Source organism: Dromaius novaehollandiae, chromosome 2, assembly GCF_036370855.1.
Source record: "Dromaius novaehollandiae isolate bDroNov1 chromosome 2, bDroNov1.hap1, whole genome shotgun sequence".
Lineage (NCBI taxonomy): Eukaryota > Metazoa > Chordata > Aves > Casuariiformes > Dromaiidae > Dromaius > Dromaius novaehollandiae.
Window position 1 is genome coordinate 147748817 of NC_088099.1, and position 25200 is coordinate 147774016.

The 25200-nt window shown below is 38.7% G+C and overlaps 1 protein-coding gene across 5 annotated transcripts in view; it reads left to right on the forward strand.

Annotated features, from left to right (window-relative positions):
• The window catches only part of RUNX1T1 (RUNX1 partner transcriptional co-repressor 1), a 115631-nt gene that overhangs the window by 38411 nt on the left and 52020 nt on the right, over positions 1-25200 (forward strand). For 3 of the 5 annotated variants that reach the window (XM_026099754.2, XM_026099755.2, XM_026099756.2), the window contains one exon: positions 24254-24391. In XM_026099754.2, the coding sequence (XP_025955539.1) occupies positions 24254-24391 (138 nt within the window). Of the gene's footprint in view, positions 1-1600; positions 2549-22213; positions 22283-24253; positions 24392-25200 lie in introns of those variants that run through there. The other 2 variants (XM_064507756.1, XM_026099757.2) reach the window with 2 other exon arrangements.

The window sequence follows — 25200 nt, forward strand, 5'->3', positions numbered from 1 at the left end:
TCTATGTCTTACAAAACAAGTTTCCTGCCAAACAGGGAAAATGTGTCTGGAAATACTTAAGTCTGAGTGTTAACCTTGCATCATTATTCCAATCATCCTACATAATGACTTTATCTTCTTCAAGTTTCTGATAGGAGTGAAAAGCTCTTTCCTCCTAGGAGGACTGTGGGTCACTAGGTTCTTCAGATGCATGGATACATGTCATATCGTTACGACAACGTGTAACAACTCTGCTTTTCAAAGCATTAAGGTTTCCTCTTCTTTTATGGTACTAATAAATTCTGAAGTCTGCATAACATTATTTCTCTTATTTTCAACCCATGGGGCTGTGAACTGCATCTTGCTATGTGTGCATGGAAAGTAGCTAACACATTATGGGGTGTAGATCATACTGCAGAAATAGTTTTTTTTTTTTTTTTTTTTTTTTTAAGCAGGGTCCCAAACACACTCTCTGTATGATGATTTAGTCATTTTAAGCTTAGACCCTTAGCTGGAGAGGAACAAATGAATCTGTTTCTCAGGACTGGTCCTTCAGCAGTGTGTGTGCAGTGTTTGCCAGCAATCACATCTTGAGTTGAGGATTTTGTACTCCACAGCAATACATAATTACAAACTAGGGCACGACCACCTTAATGTGGAAATCAATTTGATCTGTTTCTGTGCAATTAAAAGAGGGCTCAAATACCAATTTTGGGTAAAACAAATTCTAAAATGATGTGATATGCAGAAAGGAAAGAGCTGAATGGAGAAGTTGATGCATGTAAGAGTAGAAAAAGATGTGGTATGTGGTCCTTTTCACCTACATCAGTTTTCTGATTTGTTTCCTGCATCCTTTCATCATCAAAATATGTACATCAAGGATAACCCTACAAATATCACTTAAAACCTGATTTCTCAGTATCAGATCACAAACTAAGGCTAAATGCAAAAGAAGACTTCGGCACTTAAAGCAGCAGCTGACTTCCAAGTCCCGAACAGTGTGCCTTTGAGCTGCTTTCCTGTCTCTCGTAATTCCAGATGTATCACAGTTCCAATTTTAAAGTTTTCCAAACATGTAAGTCGCTATCTGTGCATGCTAAGAACTGTCTCAATATCGGTAGGTGTAAGCAGGCCACTGCTCAGTTCACACCTATGTCTTTTTGGAATTGAGGCATTTCTGGGTCTGAGTTGTTTAACAATTGGATCTTGTAGGTAACCTTGGAGGATACCTAATACATATTTAGAAATGTTGGTCTCCTCGAAAGTGCCAGCTTGCTTTTTGTTCCCAGAAATGTCGGTGGTGTAAAATGGAGCACAGAGCAAGTCATGTTCAGACTAGTAGAAACAAAGTTGGGAAGTCCACGGGGCACAGCACCGCTTGGGCTTTCGCTGATACTCAGACACAGTCTGGCCACATTAGCCCACTTGTCAAGGCCAAGTTGAATACCATGCTATACTAACTCCACATTCACACAGTTAATCTGTGAAACGGGTGATGTTCCTGCTGTACTGTACCATGCTATCTATATTCACTGCCTTAACTCTCCACTAGCTTAGTTGTCTCTGTGCATGTTCCATTTTGTAATGTCTGTCTGTTCTTCCCACATGTTGTATGAAACAGCCACTGGAGAAAATACAGAAACTCTGCAGAAAGCAGGGGCTAGCAGTCAGACTCTGCCAGGCGTGCATGGCCATCACTGTGCCACCAAAGCAGCTGCCTCACCATTGCCATTGGTCTCAGCCCTTGTCCCATCTTGAACTGTTTCCTGCTCGGTTCTTCAACTGAACAAGAGGGATAGAGATTACTTCTGTCCAGAATAACCTGCAGCTGGATGGTAGCTTTCTTCTGCTGAGGCAGTACATTAACCTGAACTTGAGCAAGCAGAAGGAGGATCTGAATTCGTGTCTTTTACTTCCAGAATGAAGCTTCTAACCAAAAGTCTGTTAAATGAAACCAAGGATCACCTCTTTCACCTTGCCTAGCTGTGTCTTAAAACAAGCTGGTTCTATTTACCAGCTTTTTGAAGGTGAAGGTATGGGCACCTTTTCTGGAGGAGGGATGGGGCAGTGGATATTGTGTCTCCTAATTGCTAAGGCTCTTGAAAGGCAGGAATGAAGCATCCTGTCTCCACTATTTCCCTCATCCATAAAGTTAGCATACTGAACGAGCGAATACCTAAAACTTACCTCATCTTTTCTGGCATGGGCTGTCTACCTCATGGGAGGATATAGAGAAGATGGACCCTGACTATTCGTGGAGGTGTACAGTGATAAGATGTGAGACAACAGACACAAGCAGTGGAACGTGGAAAATCCCATATAGATATCAGGAAGAAATTCTTCACCATGAGAGTGGTCAAACATTGAAACAGGATGTTCCAAAAGGTGGCGATATCTCCATATTTGAAGACACTAAAAAATGCTGTTGGACAACCAACCCCCTGGCAGCCTGATCTAAGTGGACTTGCTCTGAAGCTGCAGGGGTTGGACGATCTCTTGAGGTCTCTTCAACTTAGATTCTTCTGCATTCCTGCTTGATATATTAGCTGTTTTGGATCCCCATTCTGAGGTACTTCAGCCCTGTGTACAGCAGGGGAGAACCGATCCTCACACAGGCTTTTCTGTTGTTTTAGGGGGAAATTTGAGCAGTACTGAACTTCTAGGCACCTAAAGTTAATTATTTGTTGAATCTGGTCTGAAATCATTACTTGATCTGTAACTTTCAGAGTGAACTTTCCCTTTGAATGTTTCTAGAAGAGCTGTGTGATTTGGTGCTGGCTGAAAGGGATGTATTGCCCGTTGTAGTTCATGGAGTTGCGCTAGCATGTACCAAAGCTGAGTTTGTTTCTGCTGTGTTTTTTTTTGTAATTTATTTTTTCCCTACTAGTAATTTATTTTATACTGCCTGTTATAGGTGGAATATGGAGAAACAACCTCACTGTGAGGGTTACTCGCAGAAAAACCTGAGAGAACAAATTGCTGGAAACCTTGGGATTTGAGAGGAGCCACCTCAACTGGAGTTTTACAGTACTATGGCTCTGCCAGCGATTCTGCCTAGGAAGTTACCTCTCGTTTTGTCTCTATGCTGCAGCACACCACCTCTTAGTAATGTTTGTGCAGCTGACTTAGGGCTGTAGTGTCAAAAGAGACACTGAAGTCATCCAGCTTCTTAAAATCTTCTGCCCAAATTCCTATATCATGAAACTACAGTCTCACTTGAGCTTATCAATGATATTGTATAATGAGTTATGCATTTATTTCTACTTCTTAAAAATAAAATAACTTTATTTTATGGCTCTTGGGATCTGGCATCCTTTAAAATTTTCATGAGGAATAACTACCTAATAGGACCCACACCTCTAAATTAATTTTAATTGTCCAGCCAGCTATTTCAGGATTAATGTGGATGTATGTTCTGGAACAATCTCTGCAACTTAACCTTGCTTTTAAATGGATACAAAGTGTAAGTCAAAGGTGGCAGGAAATCTTTCTGAAGTTCGAAAGGAAGTATCATAAGCAGTGGACACAATTATTAAGAATGCTGCTCATATGGTTTCCATTTATTATGGAAATACCTTTATAGCAGACTATAACAATCTCTGCAGCATTTTTGCATATTGACAGTACTGAACAGACAGAGACTGGAAGAACTGTAGAAACAGGGTAGCAAAAAGAATCAGTATTGATCATGTCTTGGAGGAGAGGCTGTGGGGGGTAAGAGGAAGAGAAATGTGTTTTGGTAACCGTTCAGGCTTACGGTAAGTTTATGCAGATTTGATGAAGGGTCAGGCCTATATCATTCTTCATTAAAAAAGGGTTTTGTGCAAATAAATTGGGATTTGAGGAAGTGGGATTTGCATATTCTTAACTGCTTTCCAGAAAGGTTTGAAATGTTGAATTCAAGAAGGAGGGATATGTTTTACCTTATTAAGTATACTGCCTTTTCCAGCTTATTGATACATCTTTTCTCTTTTAGGGGTTAATGCATTATTCTGTGTTCTACGAGTTATTTAAAAAGCATCTGCTAAAATTTAACATTGCTCCCTTTCAGTTCTAATGCTATATTGGAATTTTCTTTATCTGCTTATGTCTCCAAGCACTCAGAGCCCTCCTTTGAATCTAAGGTTCAGGTTCTTGTAGTCTTCCCTTTCTCTCTTCGAATCCGATAGTGTTGCTAGATTTACTCTCATGTTCTGCTCCTGTTTTGAAACTGCATCCTGTTAACAGAATATCTTGTAGTTTAGTGTTACAGGACCTTCTACCTCCTTCGTTCAAATCTCTCCTTAATGCATAAGTCCATGAGTCATGCAGACACACATGACTCAAATAATCATCCTACCACAATATTACAGTTTGGAAAATGTGTGCACCCATATCATATGAAAATGCAGTCATAATTTGATTCTTGTTTCTAAACTGTGCCTTCAAAATGTGTTGTGGTGGCCCTATTAAGCCAGGCAGCAAGCATGTGTACACACTGTTGAGTTTTCATTGTAGCTATTTTAAAATCCAAACAAATGCCACCTTCTGTGACTTTCCTACATATGACTTCCCCATATAATTACTCAAATTTTTAAGGGAATCTTTAAGGATTTTGTTCCTTATAGAGCACCGGCCACATCACGTGTGCTTAGCAAATACAAATTAACATTTATTGTTTTAATTTTATTTTTCCAGTTCATTTCACCACATAATTGTTGATTGCATAATTATATCTGCTAGCTTTGCATGCAGTTATTTCTTGATTTCTAGTTAGGAGAAAGTTTACCAACGGAAGTTTAGAAGAGGTCATTTTCTGTGGATAGTGTTAATGTTTCTTTTAGGTATTTTCTTTGCTTGGAACTATGCAAGATACACTATTTTAAACTTTTTAAACTATAAACACTACAATGTATAAATGATCTTTAAAGAACAGGAATTCTATAGCCTTTTTCTTTTTGAAAAGGAATCAAAGTCTAGCAGTTTTGAAAGTATACTGTGAAAAACACTTAGTGAACCACAAGGACTTTGAGAGTTAGTACCATGTTCAAGACAGTTGAAAGATGCTCATTAAAGCAACTTGGGTTATGTCTATAAAACCAAGGGTATATATAATTACATGTCCGACTAGATTAGATAGTGCTATCATTGAATAGCTTTTGAAAGTCTCCAGTTTCCTTCACAGAAATTTTTTTGCAAAAGAGTTTATCATGTCTTTGGTCTTGGTGTTTTTAAATTTTCATTTCTGCATTGATAGAGGGAGGACAGTGATGAAGGTCAGTTGCTGGAATTCAGAGTGGTCCATATTGATTCAGTTCAACCTTCCACTGAGCTGCAGGACCTCCTTATCATAGAGTTCAGAAAGAGAGAGTTTCTGCATTTCTCACTCATATTAGATCTTCACAGTAATTTAAATTGCCTTATTAAGGTAGATTAGGCTGCAGTGCATCTTTGGAAGCAAATGCAAAGTCTTTTGCAATTTCTATTGGGATCCTTGCAGTTTCTGTTGGGATCCATGTAGTAATGGAGCTGTAAGTATATTTTGCTTTTCTGAGTTCCTAATAGTAAATGTGAACACTTTTTCTTTTCCTTGCAAATGGAGATGTGAGATAGTGGCCTCCCTGGGAATTCTATTTGTTGCCTCTCAGTTTAATTTTTACAGTATTTTGAAGAATATTCTTCTTGTTTTGTTCATTTACTTGTATCTTTCTTTATGTTATTCTTTATGTTGTAGGGTTTTCTGGATTTAAAAAGTAAGACTACTGTGCAGAAGGTGAATTTATGCATGAAACTTTCATGGAGCGCTTGGTTTGAAAGCAGTATAGTGAGTCTTTAGAGCAATATAGTGATTTCTCCATTGTCTGAGGGAAAGCAGGTGAAGGGGTCTTTCTTGGCCCTCTGTAGAGCTCCCCTGCATTGCTAGAACTGTGGCCTGTGGAAGGGATGTTGGACTTGCAGGTTCCTTCCCAGGACAGCTGGCCAGCCAAATGTCTTCTGCTCACGTATCTGTTGTTAGAGTAGTAATTTCCCAGTTCCCTTCATTTTGAGGAAGGAAAGCAATGGCCTTCAGTCCTCAGTGACTGGCAGGAGCAATTCTTTGTTAATACTGCCTTAAAGCTTTTGTCTCAAACCACTGTTGAAGTTCCAAGATGAAAACACTACCTACATTTTGGGTATTGAATAGCATTCCTCCACAGAGCCACACGAGAAATGAGTCTCTTTAGTTATATTCTTTCTGAAGAGGTTTCTGGATATTTTTGATAACTTGCTTTTTCTTAAAAACACAGAGAACTGTGATGCCTTGATTTCATCCTGACAACTGCAAACATGATTGCAGAATTTCGTCTGGGGTGTGGGTTCAAGACAATCTTGAAAGAATGACCATCTATTACTTAATCACCAGAAATGCTTAATAGTTTTGTCACAAGTGTTTTTCTTTTTTGAGGCCATTAGTGTTTTTGCTGTCTTGCCACACTAGATATAGAATACATGTCTTGATAAATTAACCAATGGGGATTCTGCTGCAGGAACTGATGCTTGCAAAACCAAAATCAAAGCCTTTTTTTTTCCTTTGGTCAGCTGCTGGATTTTGAATATGTCTGCTTACAAGTCTGAGATATGCACACATTGTTGCATGCAGTTGATCATTTTTGGAGGGTTTTTTTGCCACACAATAGTATGAGTATGCAGATGTTCTGATACTGTTCTTTAAAACAGTTGATTGCAAATCCGATCATGAAAGATGATCAGCAGCTAGCATATATCATCATCTTCTGATCCAACCAGGTTCCTTTGGGAGTCAGCTGTACTGTTTCAGTATGTTGTAATTAAATTGAGTGCTGTTTAGGTGTCAGAAATTACTTTATAATGCAGGATAATGGACTTAAATAGACTTATTTGCACAATGCAAATCATAATCTAGCAAATTACTCTTAAAGGCTATATATTAAGAAACAAAACAACCCCCCAATATTCAGTAGGAAGAGAAAAGGAGGAGAGAAATGGTCTGATTTCTGACTCAGCCACTAAGACATCCTTGCATTAGAGTCAATCTGGACTTAATAGATATTAGAATAATGCCTGTTATTTGTGAATGCCAGTTATAAAGTGCTTTGTTTGAAATAGTAACAAAGGAAAAGGTACTTAGTTTTTGTTTTAGTTAGGATTGAATGGAGGCGGGGAAATCCCTGTCAATCAGATCTTTAATACTTGGAAAAATCTGTTTTATGCATGCAGCAGTTACGTATGTGACTAGCTCTTGTGAGGTTCTTTGCTCCATTCCCAGAAGAGTTCATAGGGGTTGTGAGGACTCAGCATCTCGCAGAATTAGAGTGTGATCCTGAGAAGGCTAATATTGTTAGCAAAATAACAGGTTTATATGCATAGTGAGAACTGTTTGTGAATCAGCAGGTGGTTTCTATAATATCAGAAATTAGCAAAATATTTACTGATGGTATTTCTTTTTGAAAAACAGAAGTGCTTAAAAAACTTCAACATTAAAACTTCAAATAAGAAAAGCTGATTTTGTTTATTTCAATAATCTCAAGTCTTTTATTTGTGGTTTGAATGCACATACTCTGCATTTTCCATCTTGAGGATCTCATTTTATCTTTTGAAGGGCACAGTAGGAGAAAAAAATGAAAACATTTTTCTTGCAAAATATGTATTTCAATAGGAGGCACATTTCACGCTTATAAAGATGTAGGAAAAAATCAAGTGATATCAGAAAATCTGTGTCTTGGTCATGTTATGTGTGTGCCCATACTTTCATACAGAAAACTAAGATTATATTTCTCTGGTCAGATACAATCTGCTTGGGACTGAACTCATTGATAATGCAAAGCAGCATTGCAGTGTTACACTTTTTTAGAACCGTACGTACAGGTCTAAACAATTATCTTGAATCTCAAAAGCCAAAGAATGTCACAGTTCTGGCCAAAAAAAAATCTATGTATCTATCTATATATATCTATGTATCTCAGGTAAACTAATTTGCCAGTGTGCAATTTATTAAGTTTCATAAGCCGTTTTTAAATTAAACCCTGACCCCCACCCCATAAATGGCTGTTGAATTCTGTATGTCTTTTTTGAAAAGGTTTCAAGTGTGGTGAAGAAAGATATTCAGTTCAGAGATCTGTAATCCGGTTTCATCTGTTTTATTTAGTTGCAAGGAAAATATTATCTTCTGCCCCCCCCCTTTCAGTTCTTCATTTCCCAATAGTACTGATGGGGAAGTATGTGCTGTGCTGCTGATACATAATTTAAAACAATTGTGCGAGCTTTAAACCCAAAGTCTTTCTTCATCTATCATTTATCTCATGATGTTATCTTTTGTACTCAATACCCTTCAGTAAGCACAGCCTGACACGTCTTGTGGCCTTTACCTTATGTGATAAAAAAGATTGAAAAGCTGCTTGGCACCACCTGGAGAAGATGAGGCAACCCTGGAGAACTGTGCTTTAGGAGCAGGTGACTGATGCTAAGAAATGTGCCAGTCTAGGGACACAGCCGAAGGCTTCTAGTGGGCAAGGGGGAGGGGAAGAGAAGAGAAAAAAAAGAGCAGGAACATTAATACATCTTCCTGAGGTTTGATGGGACATATACTGCCTACTGTTCCATCTGGTGCTTATGATAGCATGGCATATTAGCATGCTGCAAGTTCATAATGTATTCAGGGCGAGAAGACACCGCTTGCATACCAATTGAGGCGTCCTCTTTCTCAGAGCTGCCTTTGAATTTCAATGATGTTTATGCCTCCTAAGCCCTGACTGAATGGAGCATTTCCGCTCTCGGAGGAATAACGGCAGCAAGGGACTCTTGCTTGCGTGGGTTTTCTTTCTCTCACCTTTTTATTCTTCTCCCATTTTGTTTTTTTCTTCTTCCTCTCTCCCAATTCATTTTGCTCAGGGAAGTTAAAAGACAGGTTGAGTTTTTGGACTACCTAATTACATAGCTTCTGGCACGATGAAATTTACTTTTTTAACGCTCTAGTCTGCTTTCTGCTCGTCTCAAAGTGCTTAAATGTTCTCTTTTATAATATTTGGAAGAAATTACTCTAAAAGCAGTGTCATGAAGCATTTAAAAAATAGCACATTGCAATTCTGCTTTAAATCTAGAATTTTTATACTGCCAAATTAATGAAAAAACAGTATGTTGAATTGTGCAGTTCATGGTAAATTATTTGGGCCCTCCTGCTAGGATTTCCTTTTAACTTTATATGTGCTGCCATAACAGGCTGAGGGTCTGAAGTTGAGCAGGTATGCCAGGCTTTGTAGGACTGAGGTCTTTTTATGGATCCCTTGCTGGAAATGTACAGTACCTTCATTTTATTTCTTTCTACCCTGTCCTCTTTGAAACTCTGTTAAAGTTGACACTTGATTGAAGACAATCTAAAAATTACACCATAGCAACTCTTCAACCGTACATTTTGTTTCTGGACTTGTCAAAGATTGTGATCCTTTTACAGCTCAGTGCTGTGAAGTACTCTGCAGTCCTCTTTCCGGTAGGTCTGCAAGGTGTGAAGTTTACATACAGGGTAGGTTATTTGATGTGGGATTTTCAAGTGTCTGGAGTAATGTTCAAGTAAAAGTCGGATTTGCCTTTGTTGGTGACTACTTCTAAACGCTTTACAAGTTTTTAAAAATTCTACCCCCAAAAAGGAGAGCAAGCTTGCTACTTAAGAGGAAAGAGTATTAAGACAGCAGCTATAGTACAGGCCTGCTTAATGAATGCATTTTGTGTCTAGTCCTCTACCTGCACAGCTGGACTCTGGTTTCTGCCCAGAATCGACTGTGGTTTGAGGCTTTAGCTTAATCTTTGAAGTGTATGACTGTCATGCTAATATAACTTTAATAAAAATGGACTAGGTAGCACTTTGAACTCCTTCACTCTGATTTAGAATTAATCTACTTGATTACTAAAAAAGAAAAGATCTTGCTATAGTTCTGATCCTTTCTTTCAAATATATCCAGCCGTGACTTTTATAAATACATATTTTCAGGCAGTCATTTAGCCACTCTTGCATGGATAGGAAATGAAAAATGCATTAGTCATCTTGACAAAGAGAAACTTGACTTTCTTTTGATTCATTATCTGAATATCTGTTGTCTGATGAACACTCCTTGTTTATTGATAGTGCATTTAGACCTAGATATTAATGTCTTGGCTTAAATGCTAATTACGTTTTTTTTCTTAAAACATTCAGGAAGGCTAATGTTAATGAATAGGAATGTGGAGGAGGTAGTGTGGGTAATTCAAGCAAGTTTAGTCAGCACTTACAAGATTCTTGAAATGTTTCTTGATGTCCTACAGAACTGTTAACATCTGCACGGCTTGTGAGAAGAGCCACATTTATTACAGCTGTATGCGAGCTAGAATGTAAAAGGAAGGGAGGGAGGAATCAGAGTTAAGAATGAAGCAGCTGGCTTTCAGTTACAAAGATTTATCATTTTACTCTCATTACAAACTGACAGTAAACTCTACTTGGACTCTTTTACATCAACTTCTTTGACATGACAGGTTGAAGGCTTGGGAGTAACTATCAGTAGATGCAGTGCAACAAAATACACAGTTTAAAAGAAAACAAAGGTTTTAGATAAATAATCACGAGTGAAGTTCAGCATTGTGTCCCAGTGTGACATAACATGATGCAGAGCATGTGTTTGAAGTCTACATTTGAGATGTTGAAAGAAGAGAGACAAAGATAGAAAGAGGGATTTAAAAAAAAAAAAGTTGGAGAGTAATAAATGAGAAGACTCTTGGCCCTCTATGGAAGCAAGGAAGTCATATGCTTTCTCATGGCAATTCTTTTCAGATTTTGAGGTTGTTAGAAGAAATATAAGTATGTTAAGATATTCCTGAGATGCATTTTTGTGCTAGAAGAAAAAGGGAAGAATAATAAGTATCAGGATCCCATTTTCTGTTTCACTCCTTCCTTTAAAAAATTGCATACATATTTCCAGGATCATTTTTTTCCTGCAAATTTTGTCCTCCCCAATTTCTTTCTCAGTCACTGAGACAGATTTAAACCCAAGATATGCCAGTATTGCAGCTCTTTCTTGGTTGCCAGATCTTTATTTGTTTCAATTAAGATTGAAGATTTTTAGAGTATTTCTTTCAAATTTATCTATTTGGTATGAATGTAACCTTGCATTTCTCTTGGTCCCTCTGGCTGTAGCTTAGTATGCTTGCTCTCACCTTTTTTCTCTGCATGCTTTAAGTAAATATATTCTGGGCTTGCTTCAGTTAACTTCTTTCTAATGTGCCCATGCCATTTACAGTAAGAGTGCCAGGATCTGTTCCTGTGTCTCCTACAGTTTCTTAAGTTCCTCAGCAAATGGGGAAGGAACACATCTAGGCTCCTGTTCTTTGCTGCCCTCCTCCCGGGTGTTTGGTTAGAGTGGAAACACAAACAGCTTCCCTTTGCCACACAGGTGCCTGGACCAGTGAGGTACTCCAAGTACTCCAAGAGTTGGTCCAGGTATCGTTATCTACTCACCCTTTTCTGCTGATCATACTGTGAGCTATAGCAGATGTCCAGTCTGATAACCTACGATGTTTTTTATCTTCTACCTGACCTCAGACTTTTTCACTGTTACTGTCATCATCATTTAATTATAGCGTATGGTATTGTAAGAGCTCTAACATATAATTAGTGCCTCATCTTCTTTCCATTCTCTTGGCACCATAGCAGAGGCAAAAGCAAATTTTTTAACATTTCAGTTATGAAAACCACTGTATATGATTCAGCTGTGTTCACCACCTCATGCCTTCTGAAGTGAGGGTTTTAGTTTCTAAAAGTTTATTTCCACTTATTCTTGTGGAAATACATTTTATCTTAATTTTGGACAGATTGTTGGCATTGAAAAGAATTATGTGCAAAACCAAGTAGCTTTGTAAGTCAGAGCTCATAATCACCTTTGGAAATGACCTGTTAGGTTTCTAATAGGTCATTTGTATGCACAGGTACTGAAGCTACTTGCTCTGTTGCAATAATTATGACAAAGATAATGAATGGGAATTCATTTGGGGACAGCTTTTCTTGTTAACTGCTTAGCATTTCATCCAGGTACTCTAATTTTTCTTTTTTTCTTTTGTAATTCTGGAATTTGCCTTACATTGTTGTTGCAGTTCAGCAACTTTCTGTTTCTTCATGTGCCAGGCAGTTTAAAGCCTACCAGACAAGTACAGAGATTTTTTACATCTTCTATTCCAAGTGGAAACCATAAAGAAACATGTCCTCACAGGAGATGCCAGTGAATTAAGTTCTTTCTATGCATTTGAGTTGTCTTACCATTGGGATTTTGCTTTCTTAATATGTATTTGGTGCCAGAAGAATGCTTGTAAAGATCTGCGAGCTGCTCTAGTATTTCTTTTTCTTGTATTTCTGCTTGCTTGCTATCTAATCGCGTTGACTGATCATTGATATCAAGAAAATCTCAGTTCATGTTTGGTTCTCTGTGGTGTGATGCAGGAAAGAAATGGTATTGATTTTTGATGGCGTATTTTAAAATTCACATATTATCACATCCCTGTAGTTTTATGTACGTGATCTAGAATCTTGTAACTGGGTGTAGTGTGTGTGGCTGTAGGCACACAGGTGTCTGATGTGCTGCACGCTGCGTTTCACTTTCTGAGGATTCCCTGTAGCAGGCCGTCTCCAAAACAGGACTAGGTAGGAGTGTATGTGGATTAAAGCGGGGGAAGTGTCTGACTTGTTTGTCTGGGGTGCATACGTTCCCATAGGAGGCACCGGAACTGTTCTCCTGTTGCAGCCAATACTAACCAAGGCAGCATCTGGAAATTTGCTTTTACTTCAGTTATTCTTTGGAGGAAGAAATTTTTATAGCCAAAATTTTGAGAGAATTACTTGCAATCCGTTTGGTACTGCAGAAATGGAGTAGTGCACACTGATGTATAAATACATAGCATCACAAGCTTTCCCTCATTTATTGTGTTTTTGAGGTTAACTTTCAAAAGATATTGGAAAGAATTTTTCTTGAAGTATCTCCCTTCTACTTTATGAGTGCGTTGCCATTTACTTTTAATTTTCAGCACTGGAAGCCAGGGTTCTGGCGTCTTCATGACACAATATCGGCTCCCTCTAGTGGTCAAGAGCACCCTCAAAAAAATCCCAGTGGATGTGAGCCAAAGTGCTCTCTCAGCCATTGTTTCTATGAGCACAATGTTTTACCTTACACTTAAATGTTGTCTGCAAATGCTGAAGTGAACCCTGAGACTACTCCCACCACATGAAGACAGGACAGTATTGCCCTCTCAATCATCCTGTGCTCTACTGGAGATTTTTTTTTCCTGTTGAATATTCCTGTTTTTTCTATTTTTTTCTCACAAAAAATGGCCTTTCTTCTGCCTAATCTGCTTCTCAGTGAGGCAAAAGATACATCCGTGAGTAGCCCCAAGGGGGCCGTCGTCAGGACTGTAGGCCAAGCATATGGTCAGGACATGTCTGCTTCCACAGCACAGAGAGAGTTAAATCTGCTTTTCATAAGAATAGCGGGTACGAGGGAGCTTACCATATTACCCAGGGTTAAGTGCGCTCGCATCGAGCGTTCGGAGTTCAAATGCACCAGGCTGCTTTACTTTGTCAATATTTCTCTTGCAGTTGTAGCACTGAGTGGTTTCTCTCTGGTGTCTGACTTTTAGCCCTGCTGTTTCCCCTCCATTTAACACTCCCTTCAGCGTAATTGAAGGCTATTTCTTCCATTTTCTCTGAAGCAGAATTTAAGAAAAATTCACACCAAGTATTTTTATATACAAAATAAAATCAGTCAAACTTGGTTAAAAGTGCGTATAAATATGTACACATCTATGTATGTATGTATGTATATAAAAAGTAAGCCACAGAAGTGGTACAGATCCACAGAGGTCAATCTTAAATAGTTATGTTGCAATAGCGGTTTAGCTGGCTTGATGAAAATGAGGACAGGTTCTAGAAATCTGGAAACCTTTGCCTTTATGTATGTGTTGTAAAAAAGAATACATCCCATTTGAATCTTCTGCCCATGAAATAAAGCATGTTTTGTACAATTGCCAAGCATGGCAATACTTATGATATCCAAAATTGTTTAAAATTTTTCTCATATTTTCTATGGTTTCTTTAATAATTGTTGATTTTTTTCTGTTCAGGCTTCAGCTGTGTATACATTTTTGCCGTCTGTTATTTAAAATTCAGAAACAAGGAATGGTGCTTTGCCAGAAGGAAGCTTTAAGGCTTATTATGCACCTGTGATGCCTCCTGTGATGGTTTAAAGGTCTGGAAAAGATGTGCCTAATTGTTTGCCCTGTGAATAGTCTCATTAGTTTTCCTACAGTCGTTTGCAGCATCTCAAGTTAGGTACGTAATCCTGAGTCTTTCTGGGATCAATCCTGAGTTTTTCTGGGATTGAGGCCTAAAAGGCTGGCCCAGCACCTCTCTTCTTGGGTGAGCTAACCTCATTTCTGGGCCAATGTAAATTTGCGTGACTTCACTGACTTTAGAGGGGGGGTATTCTGGTTTTCCACTGGTGTAACGTACATAACTTTCTTCCCTTTCCACCTTCTTCCACGTGCTTATTTCGTTTTAACAATTAGGTACGCATGTGATGTGTTAGGGCAGATAACAGACTTGCAATATGCATTTTGCTTTTGCTAGTTTGCTTTGCTTGCGAGTTGATTTGACAGTAAGTATTACTTTCTCATCTAAGAAAGTATTTGAGATGGAGAATCATAATTTCATGTGAACTTTCTGAGAATTTCCCCCCTTTCCCCCACCCCCAGTGCTGCTTTCAGGTGTGATCCAGTGCCCAAAATAAAACACAGTTGGTGTGACATGCAGCATCTAGAAGGAATCGACTTGTAACTAATAATGAGTATTTTCTCGCACTCTGTCTAGACAGTCAGTCATGTAAACACAAGATGTCTTTAAGGGCATCATTTGATGACGTGAAATGATAGTCTTCCAAAGTGTGTATTTCCACAAATGTCGAAGTACTGATTAGGGTAATAAATTGCACTACTTAGAGATTGTCGGTGTGTAATACCGGCATAGGGAAAAAGACTATAGTTTCATTTTTCTGTCACTGGTAGCGATAGTAAGAGAGTAACAATGGCAGCACCTGAGGGTTCGGGGAGAAAATATGTTTCAGCATGTATTTTTCGCTGGTGGATTAATACTTGGCTGGCTGGCTGAATATAGATCAAGAAATTAGTATGCCTAGAGACTGAGTTCATCTAGATGAGGATCAGCGATTCGCATGTACACCAACTTGTCCTGCACTGTTAGAGCGGTCTGAACGCTTCTGTTCTTCAAGAGACAAAGGATCTGTAGCCGTACGGGAATATTTATACCATCTGATGGAGCGGCCTTAGGAATTAATAAATTAGAGGCTCTAACCCTTCCCTCTTTTCACTGATTATGTAGGGAGTCTAGTCTCCTAATTTATCTATCTTTTCTTTGTTAGATGGTGGAACTTAGGTGCGTTCTTGGAGTAGGAATGTCGTTTGCTGTTGAGAGGAAGTTTGGACTTTGGCTGCCTGTCCTCTCTGTCTGAGGGATCACTTTTGCTCTCCAGGCCTACACATTTGGCATAATGGAACAACCTTTTAATTCCTTGAAATATCATCGCAAAAAATTAGGTTCTTAGGCGGCAAAAAATGCACAAGCTGATAGAACAGGAATTTTACAGCTTGGTCCACGAGGTGTGGAGTTGTCTTTCCTGGAGTAGCCAACATCAGGCTTTACAGGATCATGACTTCTGCATTCATAAGCTGCTTTGATAAAGTGCATTGGCAAATTCTTCTGTTTAAATAAACAGACTGAGATGTATATCCATTACCTTCTCAGTAGTCCCTATATCATCTTTTCAGATGTCTAACCATGTAAAATTGTCACCTCTTACCCCCGTATATGATTTTTTATGAGCTTAAAGGACTTCTGACATGCTTTATAAATATAAATGATGGCTTTTAAATGTGCAGCCATAATAACTTTTCACTGGCAGAATAATTTAACACCTAATGTTGTCCTGAATCTAAATAACTTCTTTTAGATTATTTTATCTACTCTGAAATTGTATGAGAGACTTCAATTCCATTTAAATCTAATGGAATACTGGTATCAGTACTCTCTTAGGACTTTTCTAAAATGAGTGCAGCTATGTATTACACTCAGTTTTAATACTGCATGAGCGAATTAAAAAATAGGGGGTTCATGTTTTTTTGCTTCAGACTTTGAGCTGTGTGTAACAAACTATTTACTGTTAATTTAGGACCTTATAAACTTTGGATTAAAAACATATTTATAAACATGCCTTTTGGAGAGCTAGTCTGGAAACTATAATTGGTGTTGGGATAGAAAATGTTTTATTGCTTTTCCCGCTGCTGGTGGGAATGTCATGTGTACCATGTATGGTTGAGTATGTAAAAGTGTACAAACAATACTAATTTGATGCTGATGACATTTCACTTTCTTAAATATCACTCTAAATTCACCTTCAGTTTATCAAATAACATGCAATCCTGGCAAGGGTAGAACTTCCACCAACGTTACTGCAAAAAGGAAATGAATTACTGTTAGGTGAGACTTTGTGAAGCCACATCTCCAAACTCCCCAGTGGTTTCCTTTATAAGCATATGAGAAGTGAAGGGCATACTTGCTAATGTAGGGGGTGACTGAACACTGGACAGGTTGCCCAGAGAGGTTGGGGAGTCTCCATCCATGGAGATACTCAAAAGCCATCTGGACAGGGTCCTGCACAAGCTGCTCTACGTGACCCTGGTTGAGTGGGGGGGTTGGAGCAGGCCATCTCCAGAGGCTCCTTCCAACCTCCCCTAGTCTGTGATTGTGAATTGTCAGCTCCCTACCTTGTGGGAGAGACCAGGGAGCGGATTTGGCCAACTCTTGCTCTGGTTGCCCTTCAGTTTTGCATACTGGAGACAGTGTGCACCTCTTCTTCATCTGATCTGGACCTCCTATGTTTGGTGATCTGGTTTTTCAAATAGTAGTAATAGTTCCTGCTATATAAAAGAAAACCCCTTAAAACACATAGTTCTTACTTTGGGAGCTCGTCAACAATAACAAGCAGAAAAGATCCAGGAAACAATGTTTTGGAAAACAGTATTTAAATAATGATTGTGGGAGTATTTGCCTATTAATTGCATTAGTTATACATGCATTTATTTATAGGCATTTTTATGATGCGTGGTGGGGTATTTAGAATAATTCTGCATTGTCTTCACCTTCAGTACAGGCCAATTGGTATTTATTCAGCTATGACAAGGGAATTTGCAGGCTTTATTTTTTGTGGGCTTATTGAAATGTAGAGCAGCTGCCACAATTTGGCCTTTATTTTGCTTGTCTGTTCCTGCTGAAATACTTTATAAGCTGTTACGGTGCTAGCTGGTCTATATTTAGAATAAATACATTCTCCTTCTTCCTTACCTTACTTTGTATTTTAAAGCAGTATTGCATGGTAAAGTTTGCAAGGCCAGAGAGGAACAAGGGGAAAAGAGTCATCAAAAAAGTACAGTTCTGACAGGATTGAGTTTTTAATTATTAAATATCTAAAAGTGAATTTATGAAAGTTTTGAAATTGTCAAAATATGTCAGCTTGTTAATTGAGAGGGAAAACAAATCCTTTTTCTGATTCATTTTCCTTTTTTGTATGAAATTATATGGTAAGACAAGTTTATTTCTTTCAGGAGAAAATAATATGTTCAAGCAAAGCCAAGCCATAACATTTTTGTCTCTACTCCGAGGTTGGACTAAGCATTACTTATTTTGTAATATGTGTAACTATTTGGCTTTCAATTGCTAAGCCACGAGCATGGCACACGCTTTTTTTTTTTTTTTTTTTTTTTTTTTTGGACAGTCAGCACCCTTTAAGGATTTAAATTCATAACTATTCAAAACATGTTCTTATTCTAGAATTGAAACTAAAAATAGTGTTTTTGCTTTGTCTGTTGGTTGTCATGACAGTATGACCAGTCAGGGTTCCATTATGAATCAAAGATATGACCCAATGCATAGTCCGTCATCCACCTCTTTTACATAATCCACAAATTCTTCAGAGTAGAACTGGGAGACAGTATCACAAAAATCCTTTGGAGCTTTTGAGAGGCAAAGCAGAGATTGCATTATTCTCATTGCTTTTTTTAGCACATCTGAAGAAAGTCTCTGATAACATAGCCCGAGATAACTTTAGTGAACTCCCAAGATGCAGAATTTCTGCAAGCTTCTGCATATAAAATGAGCAGAAATGGATAAACTGAATGTGCTCTCATCTATTTTCAAGAATAGCTGGCGATATGAAATGTTCAACTATCTGAGCAGAGAAGAACCAGGATAAGATTTTAGCCAAGCTGTTAAATTGCTCTTGCAAAAGGGTCATCTTGGGTATATGAGCTTCGTATCCATAGTGCTAAAGCTGTAGCAAAATGTTATGTCATCTTGCAAACTTAGTTGCTGACTTCCATCACTTGCCTCACGTACATACTCCTTCCTCAGGGATAAAGCTTGGAGGGGTCATGTTTGGTGGCAAGAGACTGAGTCTGACTGTGTGAGCTACTCCTTGATACTGCTGTTCTGAGAATTGTGTTGGGAGTAGAAATTCTCCACCAGAGAACTGGAAATGGGGTGATGTTTTGTTTCTAGGCTGATAATTTGAATGCATTTGGAGCTGTTAAAAAGTTAGGTCTGTATTATGCCTGTTTGTGGTCAGTTGTTTGTAGCACAAAAACACCCATGGTATTTAGGGTTTGTATTTATTTATTAAAGAAAAGTCAAAAGAAATGAATGGAATGAAGGCTGAACCAGTCTCAAACAAGTTTGAAGCATGCTTTACTGGGAGAGAATCTGCAGTGGTGTTGTCCAAAGGTTATGTTTTGTGGCTGCATTGTAGGACTTCCAGTTTTTTCACGGAAGAATAGTTTCTGGGGTGGGTTGGCTGTGCAGTCTGTATTAGGCTAATATCACACATTCTCAAGCAAATCCTTTTCAACTGAGGCTGATGCCTTGTAACACAGTTCCCTGTAAACCTGAACTGGGACCTTCTCAGTGACAGGTCTGATAGGAGTTTTGGGTTGCCACAGACATCGCATTGCAACTGTGGGCAAGCTGTTTGCTGGCTGTCTCAGTTACTAACTTCAAATGAAAATTTAGAGGAGGGCAGGTTGTTTACTGACTGTAGCATGATAACATTATGGATGAAAGAGCTATGTCATTTTGCCTCTTCAGTGGACTTGGGGATTTCTGTCTTCCAGTTCATCACTGCTGTGACTCAAAATCCATAGTTAGCTGCTTGCAAATTCCATGCTATCTTCTCAAAATAATCAAAACACTGTTTTAGACCAGTGCCGTTTTGGTAATCACAATCAGTATTAAGTCCTACAGATTTAGGCTCCATTCATGTAACTTGGGAGGTGGGGGCAGGTTCTAATCCTGCGTGTCAAACGTAGAGTTTGTGCGTTAGTTTCTGTGAGTTTAAAGGAAACGAGACAATGGGATCTTTTAATTTTGGAGTTTTCATTTTTATTTTTAATGGGTTGGCACAAAAGTAGTAAGTTCTGTACAATCAACATAGAGTGTCTTTAAGAATCTTTCATGCCTGAATATACATCTGGAACTGTTTGCACTAACTAAAAGTAAAATAAATGCCAGAGCATATTATACCATACTTTTTTTCATTTAAAAAAGGAAATTGAAAACACACCACTCCTAGAAATGCTTGACATTGAATTGGCTATTGAAATGGTATCAGTAAAGTATTTATATATTCCATATTTTGTTCCATACATCAGCTTTCCTTGATGCGTTAGACTTGGAAGTATGCCACATGAGCTGAAAGGTTGCCATGTATGAAAGACCGCCTTGTTTTAAAAATGGAGTAAATCATTTAGGATACAGGATGTAAAGTAAATCAGTTTGAATACGTGCACATCTCTTTTTGCCCCTTCCTTGCTCTTGCACATTTTACTTTCAGTCTTTTCCGTATTTGTCTTCAGAAGTTGGCTATGCCTACAGTAAATATCAGCGTTCACCTAACAGCTAAATATAGTGATAAAAATTACTCCTACCATAAAAGCTGAAAGTATGACAAGAACAGTATAGTTTCACGAACCAAGAAATCCGCAGAAGAAATATCATAATCTAAAGCTGGTTTTACAACATTCTTTAATTTAAAATGGAGTGAAATACTTTCTGTGGTTAAAATCACAGTTCTTCACTCTTTGCTGTAAAGCAAATTCAAGAATGTATATTTCAGGGTTTTTTTAATATAACCCAAAGCAAATGCAATAGATCGCTGCATACTTGAAACATATTTTCTGAATTTATTCCAAGTCTCTCACTGCACCAGAGGGTTGTGTATATGGATTAGGACTAACCCATTATTTCACCATCTATCTCCATCCTGGATTGATTGCAGTGAACAGTGAAGAATGAATTGCAGATGTCTCCTTTTCCCTTTAGTCTGGAGGACCTCTGGGTTTCAGGCCCATTTGATCAGGATTGGGCTAACCATCCCAGCTCTGTCACTGTTTAGAAGGATTCTGTAGAAGAAATCTTTGCACCTGAAAGAAGTTAGTTACTCTCTCTATATACACAGCCTGCACTCTGAAGTGTGTGATGGTGTGCGATATGGTCTGTATAAAACGTTTTGTCTGTCTCTAATAATTCAGCATTATTGTTTAAAATGTCAGATTCCAACAGAAGTGTATCAGAACCAGCTTTGCAAATGGAGGGTTTGTTCTGATACAAAAGTATACAAATGGCTGGAATTCAAGAAATTAAACAGTTTTTGGATGTTTTCTTGCTTTTCTTGCAAATTTCAGGCAAAGCTCACAGTACATGAACCTGTTTTATAAAACTAGAGCAAATCTACATGAAATGTAGAATCTGCATGAAGTATCAGACATTACAAGCTTCACGACTTAAGATCACAAGAACTGGTAGGACTTTATCGGCCGTGGCTCTGCTTTGTGCTCAATCCTCACCAGGCTCACTCCCTCCTTTGAGACATCTTTCTCCTAAAACCAGAGCTTTTGAGGTTCTGTAAGCTTGCGGGTAGCAGGACAGAGGTGGGTGAGCAGCTGCTCCAAGCCCAGCAGCTTCCTCGGGAGTTCGGGAATCTACAGGGGAGGTAAGGAGCACAGAAATGGTAGCAGTAACAGCACGATGGTTCCTGCAGGAGTTTTGCTATTAAAGGGTAGGAAGCGAAAGCCTGCAACAGCGATGGCTGTTCTCCTGGGCTGTGTCTCAGTGCTCGTAGCTTGTCCTCCAAGCACATGGGAGAGCTTTGCATTTTACGTTGTGCTTCTTCAAAAGCCCCTTTTCTTCCAAGGAAAGTCTCGACTCTCACAAGATAATCTTGTACCCTGGCCAGGAGTGTTTTGAGGTGTGCTTGAAAGAAGCCTTATATCTCCTTATGGAAAGCAGTGCTAGAGAGCTTCTGGACAACGAGAGATAAATCTGTCTGCCAGAGAACATGCAATAGTGTAGTGGTTTGCATGGCGTTGTGAGGCGCAGAGGCTAATCAAAAGGAAGCAGTCTGTAGCAGTCTGTAGATGTTTTTTTGAAGAGGTGCATGAAAGGTAATTAGGTAAAAAAAAAGCCTAGTGTCAGTAGATGTATATGAAGAGTACAGAGGTCTGCATGGATAATTCCAGTGATCTGCTAATCAGCTTGCAGGCACTGTTCTAGCAAATAAAAAACAGATCACAGTGGAATGAAAATCTGAAATTGGAGGGCAACACCAACACATTATTTCCCACCATAGTGTTCAATTTAAGTAACAAAATATAGGCAGCTTTCTTGAGAAGTTTTCCCTCCAATCTGAGTTCATTTCTGATCAAACCTGAACTTTGAAATGAAGCGAAGTAGGGGAGCAGCAGAGGAGAGCGAGCTGTGGTTGGCCACAGGATCAGGATTGCTTTTAGTTATCAGCAGCTGAATTGGAGGATACAGACTGTGCCTGCTCAGTGTGAGCAGCAGGCTGTTAGTGGAGTTCGATTTCTCGCACTCTTTCTTCCACCCACCTCCATCTCCTCTCTGCCTGTGTCTGCGCTCCCACATGCTTCAAATCTGTGTACCTGGACTGCCTTCCTTAACAGTTCAATGTGAGTGTTAGCAGAATGAAAACCAGATGGACCAGCAGTTCCCACTGTTATCTCCCCACCAGCTCTGGCAAGCCTCCCTTTCTCTCTCCTTTCTTGGCATGGCAGAAATATTTGCCTTTATTTAGGAGGGCTTGGGCTCACTGCTGTGCCTCTTTCCCTCTGTTGCAACATGAGCTGAAAGCTATTTATTCCCTTGTTGCTGAGGTTGGTTGAGGTGAGTGCAAGATGAATTTGGCTATTAAGGAAGCAATTAACATTTCAAGGCTAGTTTTCGTAGTTCTTTATATTAAATGAATGGCATGTTGCAGATATAGATTTAAATGTTTTAGTATAGTGATGTGGAAAGGAATTTTTACAGACTACTTTTCAAAACTTGCTTTTGTTTTCCAGCATGTAATGGTTTACTGTTGCTTGATTTGTGAATCAAACTTCACCTGTCTGTAGAAGCCTTAATATTTCAGTCAGTCATTTTGGATACTGTTCCCTATCCTGCTGATATTTATTAACTTTTGATCAACACTGTGAATCCTATACTGTAGGGAACGGTATTCCCCTCGTACAGTTCTTGTGCTATTCCACTGCTTATCTTCCCCAAACCTGTCTCTAAATTCTGTATGAAATGACTCTCTTACCTTGAAAAATGAGCCACCTTCTGCTGTTCTAGAAAGGCTTTTATAACTGCAGAAGCTTACCGCCTATCTCTGTATCGTAATTCCTCAGTTTCAAGCAGTTAAAGATTGGGATATGCTATACACTCCTATTTTTTGCCTCTCTCCCCTCCCCCCCATTCTGATTATTAAGCATTCTGATAATTAACTGTTCTGAGGAGCTTTAAAACAAACCCTTTCTTTATAAAATGTGTGCATTGCTTGTAATTTCTCTGTCTCTCAGGTCAAATTTTAGATTTGTTTTGGTAAACTTTGTATCTTATTAAGTAACAGTTGAGCTGCAGAATTTATAGGACGTTACTGACTTTGCCTTTGTCGTGAATTAAAAAATACAGAGTGGTATACTTGCCCACTAGTCCTGACAGTTCATTGCTTTGCAAAATGGGTTAACAGAGCTTGTGAAGACTCGTATAGGACAGTGTGTAAAACAAATACCCCCCCCCCTTTCCTCCAGAAAAGGCATAGAAGAATTTAACTGATGCCTATTAAAAGCCAAATTGAATTACATCTTTACTCAAGATGGCTCACTAAATTCTTAGCATGACTAAGGAAGTCTTAATTTTGCTTTCAGCTGGTAAATTGTGTCATGTTTTGCCCAGTTTTGATAAAAGAAACATAAGGTTTGTTGGGTTTTTTTTTCTGTTTTTGCTTCAGTTTTATCATAGAAGTTTAAAAAACGTTTGGAAAAGAAGATATACTACTATACTACTATAGCTTCTGGATCAAATATCTTGCATCTTTACATCTTTAGTTGCAAGAGAACTGTTAGGTTTTCTTCTTGTTTTTCTTTTTTTTTCCATTTATTTTGCAGGTTTTGAAAATTAAAGTTGTTCTTTATATGCAAAGGTATAAACGTAGATATTTGACAATGCTGTGTTTAAAAACTAATTGGTATGTATGTGTGGCCTTTGACTTACCATTTTGGCATATTGTGTTTATTCTTTTCATGAATGTAAAAATATCCAAGGGTAGGGTGGTGAAGCGATCCAGGAGGCACGCGGTATTTAACATAGGTATCTCCTCATAGCTGCAGAGACAAATGGTAGAGAGGGCAGCAGGTGTTACAAAGAAGAGACATGAAAAGAGCTCACTTCAACCAATATCTCACCTGTACTAAAGAGCTTCACGTTTTAGTTCTGCAAGAGTTGTCATAAGGGGATTTATTACCTTCCTGTCCCTTCGTCTCTTTTTTCCTTCTGGCTAATGTTAGAGCCTTGAAGTGAGGTGGCATTATTGCAACTGCAGGAGTGCTTGGAGGTAGCATCTGCACATACTAGAAATAAAAACAAAAGATAATGCAGCCCCACTACAAATGAGGTCTTACCATCTGGGTTGCACCTTCTTAAGTAAGGTTTAGATGATGTAATTTTGAAAGAACACCCTGGCGTAGATAATCAGGTGTAATCTTTTGCAGCAGATGCCGAAATGGCTCGCATCCTGTGTTAGCTTTTTAACTCTTTTTTTGGGACAGATATACGTGGGGAAATAAAATGGTGTGTTCCTGTGGTGTGTTGCAGATCGCACTGAGAAGCATTCCACAATGCCAGACTCACCTGTGGATGTGAAGACACAATCCAGGCTGACGCCTCCGACCATGCCACCTCCTCCCACTACCCAAGGAGCTCCACGAACCAGTTCATTCACGCCCACAACATGTAATTAGACTTATTTTCTTCCTTTTGTTCCATGTTCTTTGACTCTTTCTCTATGTAAGAAACAAAAGTGTGTGCAGGGGAACCAGTATGGCTTGGCTGGAGCAGCATTTGACTGTACTGCAATAAAGTAATTAAGCAAAACTAAGAGCACAGCAGATTAATGCATCTTAATGTGTTAAGACATTCAGCTTAGAGTTGTGGTAATTTCCTTGATGGCTTGGCTGCAGTGTCAAAGAACAGCGACTACTAACTTCCCAGGTACTAACGCTCAGACCAGTCCTACTCTCAGAAGTACAGAAAACTTGCTGCTCATCTCTTATGCCATTCTCTCACTCTGTTTAAAGGATCCTGTTTCCTTTTGTATAGAAACTTTCACTGTAACTGTTTGGGGTTTTGTGTTTGTTTATATTTTTAAAATGGGGGTTATTCATAGAGAAAATACCCATTTACATCCCACTAATGATTAAAGAAAGAATTCTGATTTGTAGTATATAATTTCTAATTTATTTTGATACAAACTCAAAAATACAGGCCTTTTATTGCTGACTGCTTCTCTAAATCACTCAGGTCTGGACCTCTGTCTCAGTTTACTGATGTAAACACACAAGAAACTAGTGATCTTGATGGAATTGCTCTGCATTCGTATCTGTGTAACTGAGATTCAAATCTGGCAAATTGTCTGGACTAGTCTTTCCACAGTCATGAAACAATCCGCATCTCTCTTACCAACATTTAACAGCAAATTTTTGGTCTCTTTTATGCTGCCTTGTAATAGTATAAACATGAGAATGTGTTTACATTTCACATCT